The sequence below is a fragment of the Chrysemys picta genome, chromosome 11 (assembly GCF_011386835.1).
Source record: "Chrysemys picta bellii isolate R12L10 chromosome 11, ASM1138683v2, whole genome shotgun sequence".
NCBI classification, from domain to species: Eukaryota; Metazoa; Chordata; order Testudines; family Emydidae; genus Chrysemys; species Chrysemys picta.
Window position 1 is genome coordinate 55,398,062 of NC_088801.1, and position 13,064 is coordinate 55,411,125.

The following is a 13,064-nucleotide window of genomic DNA, read 5'->3' on the forward strand; positions in this document are numbered from 1 at the left end:
TAAACATACATACAAAGAAATAATTGAAAACAGCTATGCAGCTAAACAACTTTTTTTAAGGCAGTAAAAACTAGTTATATATTATTTTAAATCAAAACCACACATGCTATCTAATACTACATACAGAAATTCTGATTACTAGCAATAGTACAAGCAACAGGCTGGTTCATGCTCATCAATACTTAATGCAGGTGAATTCTAGTGTTGATTCACATTATGTCGCCTAATGACACAAATAAAATAACTTTGGCAAGAATTCCTAGTACACCACTAACTTTAGCCATTCAGTAAAGCTCAGACTAATAAGCATTTATATAACTGTTCACTGCTGACTGAAAACTAGTGAGAGAATTAACTGAATTCACACAGGAACAAAGAAGAAAGTCTCTCTCTGTCAGTTTCCCTCTGTTACTAGGAAGGCATTCTATAAAATTTTAATGTACAGTAAAGGTCTACCTGGGATTTTTTTAAACCATTTCTTTCACATCTCTGAGAGACTGAGAGCAATAAAGCAGCACATTATAATGCACCAGGTTCTCTGAACTATATCAGATGTCTCCAGAAAGACAAAGGAAAAAGAGAAAAATCTTATCTTAAAATTTCTCTCTAAAAACACTCTAATGCAGCAAAGTTCCGCTCTAATTTACTCTTTGACAGACCTCTCTATAAAGTCTGAGCCAGAATGATGCTTATTTTCAGAATGCTCCTGTTTTCTCACTGTGTTAATTTATGGAATGAATAATCATTTCTTTTTCAGGAATAATAAATTTTTTTCTTTCATGAGCCCATTTAATTTCATAATCAATGTTAATGGGAAAAGAACAGGGTTGTGTTTTGTTTTAAGCTAAGAGATAAATATTTTCCTTTGTCTACTGGTATTTCCTTCAGAGATTGTGCTGTGCTTGGGGGAGGGGAAAGTGGTAAATACAGCTACTACATTATGCTGGCAAAGAACCAGAAAGCTTTCTTAGCTTATGTGCAATTCACTAACACGTATGTCAATTACAGAGGAAGTGCCAAAGGAGAATGACTGCATAAAACAGACTATTTAAAAATAAAAAACAGGCTGGCTAAACCCAATTAAGTATTTATAATCCTTGCACTGCAAATGGAATTAGGGCTTTATATGTATGTATAATTACACACAGAGAGAGACATGTATTGTGTAAAGTGCTGAATGACCTCAGCTTCTAAATAAGTACCTGGGAGTTGAGGATGCCTTGTAGTTAAGGATGTAAAAAACTGAAGGTAATGGGATTACTTATATACCACATCTTTGTAATGTCCTGAGATCAATCAACAACTGCATCCTAAAATAAGTGGCGTGGGGAAGGTCAGGGTCAGCCTCAAGGTTGTTTGTAGAGCCTTGGCAATGGGTATTCTGACTTTCAAATGTCTGTGTACAGTAACTCCTCACTTAACGTCCTCCCGTTTAACGTTGTTTCGAAGTTACGTCGCTGCTCTATTAGGGAACATGCTCATTTAAAGTTGTGCAATGCTCCCTTATAACGTCGTTTGGCTGACTTTACAAGGGAGCATTGTACAAGTTCCTCTTCTCCGCCTCCACCCCCTCCCTTCCTTCCTCTCGCCCTCCCAGCGCTTCCCCCACTGTCAAACAGCTGTTTGGCAGTGCTTAGGACTTTCTGGGAGGGAGGGAGGGGAAAGCGTTGCTTCTCTCCCGCCGCTGGCTGCGCGGCTCCCCCTGCTCCTCCTGAGTCCTCCAGCCCATGCTCGCAGGGCCGCATTCCGAAAGGGGCTTTAGAGCTGCAGGCCAGGGCTCCAGGGCACCCATAGCCCAGGGCCCTGAAGCCCCTAAAGCCCCTGCGTTCTGGGTGGCCCTGCCTGCCTGCCGGGGGGGGGGCAGCTCCCAGAATCGCAGCTCCCAGAATCGCAACCATGGGGCGGTGCCGCGCTGCACAGAGCCACCTGCACACCCCCTGCACCAAACAAGTAAGTGCTCTGCACCTCCTGCCTGCTCCAGCCCTGAGCCTCATTCCGCACCCCCACTCTAAGCACCCTCCCACACCCTAACTCCCTCCTAGAACCCACACCCTACCCTGAGCACCCTCCCGCACCCTAACTCCCTCCCAGACACTGCACCCCCAGCTCTGAGCCCCAGGAGGAGAATGGAGAAAAAAAAAGAATGAAAAACAGGGAAGGGGGGGGGGAGGAAGATGAGAGATGCTCCCCCTATAGGTGGCCCCAAAAATGAAGCTGAGCACAGGGCCCCACTAACTCTAAATCCACCACTGGTGGGAGGGGGAGGCGTGGGGAAGCGCCACGTCTCCGCTCCTCCCCCCCAGAAAGTCCTAAGTGCTGCCCAACAGCTGTTTGCAGCAGGGAAGCCCGGGGAGGAAGGGGGAGGAGCGGGGATGCGGTGTGCTCCGGGGAGGAGGTGGAGTGGAGAGGGGACAGGAGAGGAAGGCCTGGAGCATCCCCCACCAAAGTCAGTACCTGTTCTTCTGGGGGGAAGCCGCTGCTGCGTAAGGTGCTTCCTAGCGTCCTTGCCTGCCTCATTGTCTGCAGCGGGCTGTGCCTGTGTGGGGTTAGCCAGGGGCACCTCCCCACCACAGTACAGAACAGTATATAATGCCTTTTGTCTGCCCCCCAAAAATGTCCTTGGAATCTAACCCCGCGCATTTACATTAAATCTTATGGGAAAATTGGATCCGTTTAACATCGTTTCACTTAAAGTTGCATTTTTCAGGAACATAACTACAACATTAAGTGAGGAGTTACTGTAATTATAGCCTTAACTCTGAATTTCCAGGCTTTCAATATTACAAGAGTTCAAAATTCTACTACTGTTGTTTTAGTTAATTGACATCTGTTTACCTTAAGTGACATTGTGAATTTTCTTTCCCCACACACAAAGAAATTTTAAAACATTTATGAGAAAACTATAAATACCAATATAATGAACAAATATTTAATAATGGGCTCTTCAATCTACCAGAGAAAGGTAGAACACGATCCAATGGCTGGAAGTTGAAGTTAGACTGGAAATAAGGTGTAAATTTTTGACCATGAGGGTAATCAACCACTGGAAAAATTTACCAAGGGTTACTGTGGATTCTCCATCACTGGCAATTATTAGATCAAGATTGGATGTTTTTCTAAAAGATCTGCTGCTCTGGGAATTATTTTGAGGAAGTTCCAAGGTCTGTGCTACACAGGAGGTCCAACCAGATGATCACAGTGGTCGCTCCTGGCCTTAGAATCTATGAATTTATGACACTAACGGAAGATTTCCTGGGGGTTTTCCCAACCCTCCTCCCCGCAAAGAAATCTTAACACACTGATGATGAAGACTAACAGACGATTAGTATATTTCCCACAGCATGGAGTCCATTTTGCTTAATTACAAATGTGATGTAGAGCCATCATAATACCCACAATTAATACTCCACTGGTGGTGATTTGAGGCCTGATTCAGCTCCTGTTGGAGTCAATGGAAAGTCATAAGAGCGCTATCCAGCTCTTTAATCTCTCAAAGCTGAAGCTGTTCAGCTGATGAAGGTTTTTTTTGTGGACCTTTTGTGAGCACTACAGTCCACTGGAACTTAATGAAGCATTGTGAAGTTTAAAAATCTATAGGTACTAATTCCTGCACCCTACCATCTGAAAAACAGTCCCACTTTCAGCTAGGCCTCATGACAAACAAATTAGAGCTTTCTATTAGAGCTCATGCTATTGGAATTATTGTTTATTTTTTTTAAATTACATTTTTTTTAAAGTCTCACGGTTTATCCAAACCACCTCAAACCTTCCCTCTCCCCCTAAAAATATTCTGCAATGAATAGGAAACACACGTGCCAAATTTCAAGTCAAAGGGATTTTTTTCAGGTTCAAATAGATGCATAACCAGAGTTCGAATGTAAAGCAAGTTACAGCCTTATCTATTTAAGGAGTAAGAACAGTGACTCCATAACACAAAATAAAAACAAGTTTTAAAGGAAAGATTCTGCTAAGATCCTGCTCCTATTTTAATCAATAATAGCAAAACACTCTTTGACCTCAGTAAGGAGCTGCATCCAATGCTGAAAGATTTAAAGTGCCAGAAAGGAGAACAGTTAAAAAAAAAAAAAAAACTGAGTAGCTGGACCTCCTCTCACTTTTAACACAAGCAGATAAGAAATCCATGATGGATATTATACACTATTCCACTACACTGTAACATGCTGGGATTTTGAATTCAGAGGAGGCAATCTGAGTTTGTTTGCCCTCTCAGCAGAGGCTAGAGTCAGTCTGTGCCTTTGTTTTGCACTTTGGGAGGCTCAGTAGACACACAGCAGAAAAGTTCTTTATTCTGGAGCCACACTGAAATTGCTCTTTGACCATTTTGGGAGATAGCTGAATAATTGGACAGGAGGATGGAATAGTTTAGGGCTTGATACTGCTGCCACTGAATCCAATAGGAAAACATACCGACTTCAATGAATGCAAGATGAGATCTTTATTTAAATAACATTTCATTGGTGAGGATATTGAGTAAGATGAACTGGTGTTAGTTCTAAGATGGACAAGGTTCCAGTTGTCAGACATGTTTTCTCTTTATTTGATTTGGGATTTAACTAAAATGGTGGCAATATGGGATCCAGCAGCTAGACCCTTGTCTACACTGAATTTCCCTCCCTGGCTGAGTACTATTAAAAAAAAAAAAAGAAAAGGGGAGGAACATGGGGGGAGTAGTGATTTATTTATTTTGGGGGGGTTCTGAAGGATATGCCTTTCATGAATAAGAGTTATTGTTTATACAGATGTAATTCTTTACATTTTAGTGTGCAACAGTCAGCTTCAAGAATTTATACAAAATACATTTTCACAAATGCTGAAAACCCACCTGGCCAGAAATAATAAATTACTGTTTACAAGTCTAAGAAAACCTTTTCTTGTAAAACCATAAAGAGGATCCCGGAAAAAGTCATGACTGCCTACTTATAAACTAGGGTTACCATATTTTGAGTGTCCAAAAAGAGGACACTCCACGGGGCCCCGGCCCCGCCCCCAGCCCCGCCCATGCCCCGCCCCAACTCCACCCCTTCCCCAAAGTCCCCGCACCAACTCCGCCCCCTCCCCTGCTTCCCACGAACATTTGATTCGCGGGAAGCCTGAAGCAGGCAGCAGGTAAGCTGGGGGGGCGGGTGAGGAGGCGCAGCCCAGTCTGGCCCCCCCAATCGAGTGGCTCCCTCCGGCGGCCGGCCCCGGCCCCAGCGTCTCCAGCCTGACTCGGCTCCTGGGGTGCCGGCCCCGGGCCAGCCCCCAGCCCGGCCCTGGCCCCCGGCCCAGCACTGCCGGCCCCGCACCTCCGGCCCTGCACCACCAGGCCCGGCCCAGCCCCCGGCCCAGCGGCGCCGGCCCCTCCCTATTTTCCCGGACATGTTTGGCTTTTTGGGATTTTCCCCCAGACGGGGATTTGAGGCCCAAAAAGCCGAACATGTCCAGGAAAATCCGGATGTATGGTAACCCTATTATAAACATTAAAGTGGGGGGGGGGGGAAGTGCTAGATATTAGGCCTGAAGGTAGAAGCATTTGGCACACAATAGGTATTTTGTAAACATCAAGTTACCATTAATTTGTCACAGTTTCAGAAAGGATCACCACGCTAATGGGACACTATATCTTAAATTCTTTGAGTGAGATAAAGAAGTGACTCCTCTGCATCTCTTTTGAGTTTATGGGGGAGTGGCACCGCTAACAGCTCTGTTGATTGTGCATCTCTTTTGGAATATGTAAACCCACCCCCTAAATTTCCAAGTCAGTTATGCAGCCACCAGCCAACAGTAATTAAAGACAGAAATAGGAAGTCTGTGTGTGCATACAGCCTCTGTTGTCTAAGAAGGCAGCATTCCACCATCTAGGTGGTAAGTATGGAATCCAAGATCTACATTAACTGACTACACATTTTCACACTTCATTGAACCAAGAGGGAAAGAGAAAGCTTTAGAGTAATTTTGTGCAAATTTTATCTTTATGTGCACCACTGGACATAATGAAAGACGAGAAGAGGTGGCAAAGGACCAAAAACCACAGAAAATTAAGAAATGGTTCTGACTCACCTATATGATAAAGTCCTATCCAGTCTGTTGGGTCAACTTCTTCTTTAATATCCCAGAAAATAATGAGGTTCTGAGATTGCCCCAGGGTGTATTCATACATACTCGCTGTCAGACTAGAGCGGCTGTCAGAGGTCACTAGATCAGTGTCACTGTTGGCACGCTGCAAGTTCATGTTCTCAGGTATGGTGCCCTGAGATGTCAGGCTCTGCAGGTTCTCTGGGCTCAGAGTATACCGTAGCTGAGGATTACGTCGTCGCACAAAAAGCAGATGTTCTCTGGCTGAATTTGCCATTGTGTCTCTCTCTCTTGTCGGTCTACATAAAAAAACTTCTCACGTAGGGATCTGCAAAGAACAAAGAGAGGCATGAAGCGTTAGAGCTGAAGGATAGGATATTGGATCAAGCTCCACATAGAGACAACTTAGTTTAAAGGTTTCTTTATCTGGGATTGACCCTTCAGTAGTCTCATATGGACGAAATAAAGCTCATCGTTCATTAATCTACTACTACAGCCATCTAAAGACACTATTTAATACACTGGAACTGAGGCACATTTCATGAACTACTTGTGGCAGTCTTGCTGGCATTCAAAATCTAACATACATCTTGTATTAAAATTTGTAAACCAAGAAACAAACCAGGAGCTACTGTGCCCAGACTAGAAAAAAGCAGAACCTCCCCCCTCCCCCCCCAAAAAAAATCTTGATCCGGCAATGGAGATTTAGTACTAGCCCTGATAAATAAGTGGATTAAGTCTGACACAGGCTCAGAGTACATGGAGACAACAAAGTCCTCTTTTAGCTAAGCAATTACAACAGTATATCTTTATTTAGAATAAGTAGTTTCTAGTAGTATTTTAAAGTTTTTTTAATTAAGGAGTCAAAAAAGTAATACAGCTCCATAGTAATACAGACATTAGATAGGATTTGTATATAGCTTTAGCAAGCACGTAGCACCATAGTGAAGTAATACAACAAAGTTATTTTATGATAAAAAGAATTTTTAAAAGTATAGAAGAATTTAAGAGGGAAAACTATGGGTTCAAAGATTTCTCTCGATCATGCACAAATATGCCAATTCCTTGAGGGAGGTATTCTAGAGGTAAGGGCTGAGGTTCAATTAGCCCATGTCACTATACCTGCCCAATTAACTTTTTTTTCCCCTTTTGACCAGGTCTAAGAATAGACACCTCATGAATTCAATGGTTCCCATCTGATCTGGAATAGATAACAGAAGGAGGTCTTCTCCAGAAAGGAGATGTCCAACATGGTATTAACCCAGTTAATATAAAAAAAATCTGCACAATTTCAAGAACTCAGCTACGCAATATTTTGCAAGTAAGAGACAGGTTACTTCAGCTTCAGTCAGAGACTGTTTCCCCTTAACCCTTGGAGTGAAAGGAACTGCAAGTAGGCTGTAATCATCACCAGAAGATACTATATAGATCTATCTCCTGGGACTGACCTCTAACATACTCTGAATGGTGTTTGGGTTAAACAAAGCCAAGGTATATTCTTTGCAGCATCTTACATTACCCGAAACCCAAGATTTGAAGACGCATTTGATAGTTGTAAGAATTTGTAATTTCTGTAAGTTTACATCAGGTCATGTCTGTTAAAAACTGCCTGGTAAATGAATAGCTAGCAAGCAAAGACAGGGCTGCCTAGTTCCATGAGCTTCTTCTCATGTCTGGCTCTCTCTCCATAGACAGTCTCCCTCTTCACTTTCAAATCTCTCCACATAACATACTACTTCCATTTTGTACAATATCAAAACAACATATTGGCACTGAACAACCAACCAACCAACTAGAACTTTGTTTTTCAGAATGGAATGAAGCACACTGCATTTACCTGGGTAAAAGGGGTTTGTATAAGCAAGTGATTTATCAATGCAAATGATACATATAGCTAGAGCCCCTGTGCAGATATAAAATTTGTAGCTGCATCCAATCCATGATCTGCAAACATGGCCCGTGGATATCCGTTAGCTTAAAATGTTCAAAGTAATGTAATAAAAATGCAACAGAATGAATAATTTCGACCAAGCAAGGACTATTTTCATAGTGGATACTAGCAATAAATAAGTTTCTTTCCACTGGGGAAAGACAGTTTTGCAGTGAAAACAATTTATTCCATTAGAAGAAAACTGAATGTATGCTAACAAAAAGGATTATCAGCCAAACAATTAAGAATTAACGTAAAGTGGTCTAAAAGGTGCTGCACTTCCATAAGGCAGTGAATTAAATTTTGCGGTCCTTATTTTTTTAAAGCCCAGACAACTACATAGTCTACCGTGCACAGATTGTGGTGTGAATTTATCACACTCTTTAAACAATCACAGCCACTATGGCAAGGTATCTGACCATTTTACAAGTTAACCATAGACAAGGTCAATTGTATCACAATTGTGTCCTCTTTGAAGGACGTCTGCTGCAGGCAGAATAGAACAGATCTCATTATTAATTTTAAATATAGATATTTTGAGCAAGTTTACAGATACCTGTGTATTATTCTTGAGCTTTCGTCCTGGTTTCGTACCTCTAGCCTTAGAGGTATTTTTGTTTCCTTAAAATAACCCAAACATTTCCTGGTAGTGCTGAATGTCACCTGCTGTGATTTTCCCTGTTTCCAGCAAGTTTTTAATTTAAAATGAGGTAAAGCTCACTGGAAATGGATTATGATTGTTGGCCATCTTCCATAGTATTATAATTATGATTAGTCCCACAGTATGTTAGCCCTCAGTCAAGTGTCTTACAGCTGCATTATTAAACAGAAACTATCTCTAGTAGTCAAAGATGTAATTATTAAGCAAAAAACAACACCACAGCTAGAGGTCCAGTCTTTTTCACAAAGGTTTCTGGACTCTTATTAAAACTTTTCCTTTCATCCACAGAATGCATTCCTTCCCCCCACCCCCACTGATTTTTTTATTTTTTCCTTTGGCCACTTGAATTTTCAAAACTTTCTCAACTTTGAAAAAGTTTCAGAGTGGCAGAATTACCATTTCTTTTTGCTGTTCATAGCTTTTTCAAATCTTCCTCAACTTTGGGAAAAGTGGCTGGAGTAGCAAAGAGTAAAATTTAAAAAAAAAAAAGTGAAAGTGTAAAAGAAAAATCTAGACATCATGCATTTTATTGCACTCAGTATCAAAAGGGGTAAGAGAAAAAAAGATATTTAATAACTATGTGACCTTTGTTTATGCCTTACTCAAAGATTTTATTGTTAATTACATGAATCAACAGATTTCACTGAAATGTACATGTGTACTCTGCCTCTGACATCAATAAGGTAAAATAATTTCTTATCCATATGCATTAGTGAATGTTAGGAAAATTAAATCTTTTCCTAATGGTCTACAAGTAAGGGCAGATCTACACACTACAAACTTGCTTCGGTACAGGTGCACCGAAGCAACTGCACCACTATAGCACTTATGGTGAAGACGCTCTAAGCCTACGGGAGAAAGCTCTTCTGCTAGCTTAATAAAATTCCACCTTTGCGATAGGCAGTAGGTATGTTCGCAGGAGCAGCTCTCCCACTGACATAATGCTGTCTACATGGGGGGGTTAAAGTCAGTACAACTACCTCGCTCAGTGGTGTGGATTTTTTCACACCCAAGTGATGTAGTTATACTGAAATAAGTGTGTAGAGTAGACCTGGCCTTGTGCATTTTCTTTTCCTGGAATGATGAGCATGGGGTAACTCTGAGACCAGAAGAGTAATTATCTGAAGACACAAGAGTGCTAAGTGAGCGTTTACCAGCTTCATTCTGAACCACTGGAGCATCCAGCATAAAGGTTAGCTAATCACAGATGTTGCTGGTCTGTTTAGTGAGACGAGCTTCATTGCGCCACGTCACCTTCTCCTGATCCACTGAGGTCTTATGAATTGAAAAGCTTTCCTGGTTTTATGAGTTTACACAGGGTTGTTTTAGACGTGTTTATGTAATCAGACAGATTTTTAAAGTATCCTGGGTTTCTATACACTCCCTCCTATGGTTGTAAGACAACGTGCTTAGAAACCATAACTGTAAAAACAAGCTTTATGCATGAGTTCAATGGGACTTTTCACGTGTGTTTGTAGTATCCTGGCCTAAAAGCATCTACTGGAAACACCACCAACCCCCCTCCCCCTCACTAGTAATTAAATTGCAGATTTCAAAGTGGAGCAACATTATTCTCTATACAGACCTCGATATCATATGATGCAGCTGAATTCACTCTCTCCTCCAACCAAATGCTAGAGGTATCATCAGTATTGCCATCTCAACAGCTACGAGGGCTAGAAACTTATTGGTGATGTCAATTCTTGCAATTTTATTTTTTTATTTTAATTTTTTTAATCTCATATCAGATATTTTACGTAAAAGCCCCAGCTTCTGGAAACAAATGATAACACGAGACTCAAACCCCACCTTTTTTTTTTTAAACACAAGTTTCTAGCTCACATGACAGCATAGAGAAGCTTGAAAATGTGACCCAAATGCACCCTGAAGCCCCCAAAACCAGAAGGCAAATAAAAAGAACCCAAAATATATTATTTTAAAATCTTTTGATTTATATGCAAACCTCATGATTTTGGGGGCTGACTCATTTTTGCCAATACGTTTTATTTTTTAAATGAAAGCTGAAATTCTGATATAATAACATGCCTCCATGAGTTGAGGCTTTAAGAAAAGAAAACAGATATTGCGAGTCTCATTATAAAATTGTGAAGTGCCAACATTGTACCATAACCCTTTCCATCAAGCTTTTATATAGGGTTCATTTTTGTTATCACAGTTGGTGATTTTCCAACTCAAACAGCTCTTTCTGGGGCTGGAGCACTGATAGGGAAAAGATGGTGGGTACTAAGCACCACCGGCAACCCCCCGATCAGCGTCTCCCCCACCCTCCCAGCACCTCCCGGCTGCCGCGATCAGCTGTTTCGTGGTGTGCAAGAGGCGCTGGGGGGGAAGGGGAGGGAAGAGTGAGGGCAGGGCACGCTGGGAGCAGGGGCGAGATGAGAAGAGGCAGGTCGGGGGTGGAGCAAGGGCAGAGCGAAGCAGGGTGGGAAGAGGCAGGAGGTGCAGTAGGGGTGGACCCCTGGGGCAAAGCCAGGGGTCGAGTACCCTCCGGCACATTAGAAAGTCACTGCTCTGATCAGGACACTGGATTTAATTCTAAACTACCCCTTAATAATTATCTGCACTGTTAAAATATTAATAACTACACAACTTTCAAAAACTGCACCAAAGGTTAGAATATTATTTACCATAACTAATTTACAGAGGTGTTATGATAATTTGTAAAACACTTTAAACATGTAAAGTGATATATAAATGTTAAATATATAATTATTACAATATATTTGATGGTACCATGTACAAACTATAGTTGCAATAAGTTCTACAATGAGTAATAACATTTCTGTTAGTTCACTTTGGTTATTTACATGAGAGTTTGGGTCTGAATCCCAATAGCAGGAGATAATGTAACACTAATACCGTGCCTTGTTATAGTACGCTGGCTAAATGGCACTAGGAGAGGAGATTCCAGCTCACACTATCACGGCACACTTTGAACTGCTGGACTCTCCTAAAATAAACATAGTTTATGCAGGAGTATGATAAAGCAGCAGTGGGGAACTGTTTTTCTACCAGGGGCCATTGACCCACAGAAAAAAGCAGTTGCAGGCCACACACAGCTCCGTGCGGGGGCGCGGAGGCTCGTGGCTTCCCCTAGTCTCCGGGGTGGGGCCAGAAATGAGGGGTTCAGGGTGCAGGAGCAGGCTCCGGGCTAGGGTGCGGGGGGGGGGGGAAGGTTCAAGATGGAGGTGCAGGCTCTGGGGTGGGGATGAGGATGACGACTTTGGGGTGCAGGAGGGGGTTCCGACCTGGGGTAGGGGGTTGGGCTACTGGTGAGGGTTAGGGTTGCCAACTTTCTAATTCCAGAAAACCGAACAGCCTTGCCCCACCACTGCCCCTTCTCTTCCCTGAGGCCCGGCCCCACCCCACCCCTTCCTGAGCCCTCCCCTCCACTTCATCCTCCCTCCCTCTGTCGCTTGCTCTCCCACACCCTCTCTCACATGCTCATTTTCACTGCAAGGCCCAAACAGGCATATTTCTTGTTTTGACAGATGTTAGGGCTACCATATGTCCGGATTTCCCCGGACATGTCTGGCTTTTCGGTCTATAAATAGCCGTCCGGGGGGGATTTCTAAAAATCTAAAAATGTCCGGGATTTCCCCCCGGTCGGCTATTTATAGACAGAAAACAGGCGGCCAAGCGCCGCTCGGCAGCCAAAGCCCCTTCCCTATTCCCCCCATCCCCTGCAGCCTTACCACGCCGTCTGGCGCCGCAGCTGTCTTCCCCCTCCTCCCCTCCCCTGAATGCTCCGCCTCCCTGCTTCTCCCCCTCCCCTACTTCCCGCGAATCAGATCTTCGCGGGAAGTCTGAAAAGAAGCAGGGGCAGGTGGGTGGCAGCAGCAGGTAAGCTGGGCCGGGGGGCGGGGGAGGAGAGCTCCAGGGAGGCGCGGCCCTGGCCGAGCGGCTCCCTCCGGCCCGGGCCAAGTGGCGCCCGGCGGCCCCAGCAGCTCCGGCCCTAGCCCCAGCGGCTTGGGCCCGGCTCAGGCCCCGGCCCCAGCTGAGCGGCCCCAGCAGCTCCAGCCCAGCCCGGCTCGGGCCCCAAGGCAGCAGCCCCGGTTCCGGCCGAGCGCACCGGCCCAACCCCTGCCGAGCACCTCCGGCCCGGTCCCAAACCCCGCGACCCCAGCCGGAGCTCCGGCCGGAGCGCAGCCCGATTCCTGGCCTCTTTAAAGCCGGCCCTGGTCAGGGGATGGGGGAGGGGGGTTGGGGATTCTGAGGGGGGCAATCAGGGGGTGGGAAGTGGGAGGGAGTGGATGGGGGCAGGGCAGGGGCGTGGCTAGAGCGGGGCTCCCCCCACCCCAGTGTCCTCTTTTTTGCTTGTGGAAATATGGTAACCCTAACAGATGTATTATGCCAAGTTCAGGTTTTATTTGTTAC

At 44.1% G+C, this 13,064-nt stretch overlaps 1 protein-coding gene across 9 annotated transcripts in view; it reads right to left on the bottom strand.

Moving 5' to 3' along the window:
* The window catches only part of HECW2 (HECT, C2 and WW domain containing E3 ubiquitin protein ligase 2), a 258,022-nt gene that overhangs the window by 176,254 nt on the left and 68,704 nt on the right, over window positions 1–13,064 (bottom strand). For all 9 annotated transcript variants that reach the window (XR_010591637.1, XR_010591636.1, XM_065562027.1 and 6 more), the window contains one exon: window positions 6,061–6,403. Coding sequence is in view for 7 of the 9 variants with exons in the window: in XM_065562027.1 (XP_065418099.1) it covers window positions 6,061–6,352 (292 nt within the window). In the remaining 2 variants the exon portion in view is untranslated. The remainder of the gene's footprint in view (window positions 1–6,060; window positions 6,404–13,064) is intronic.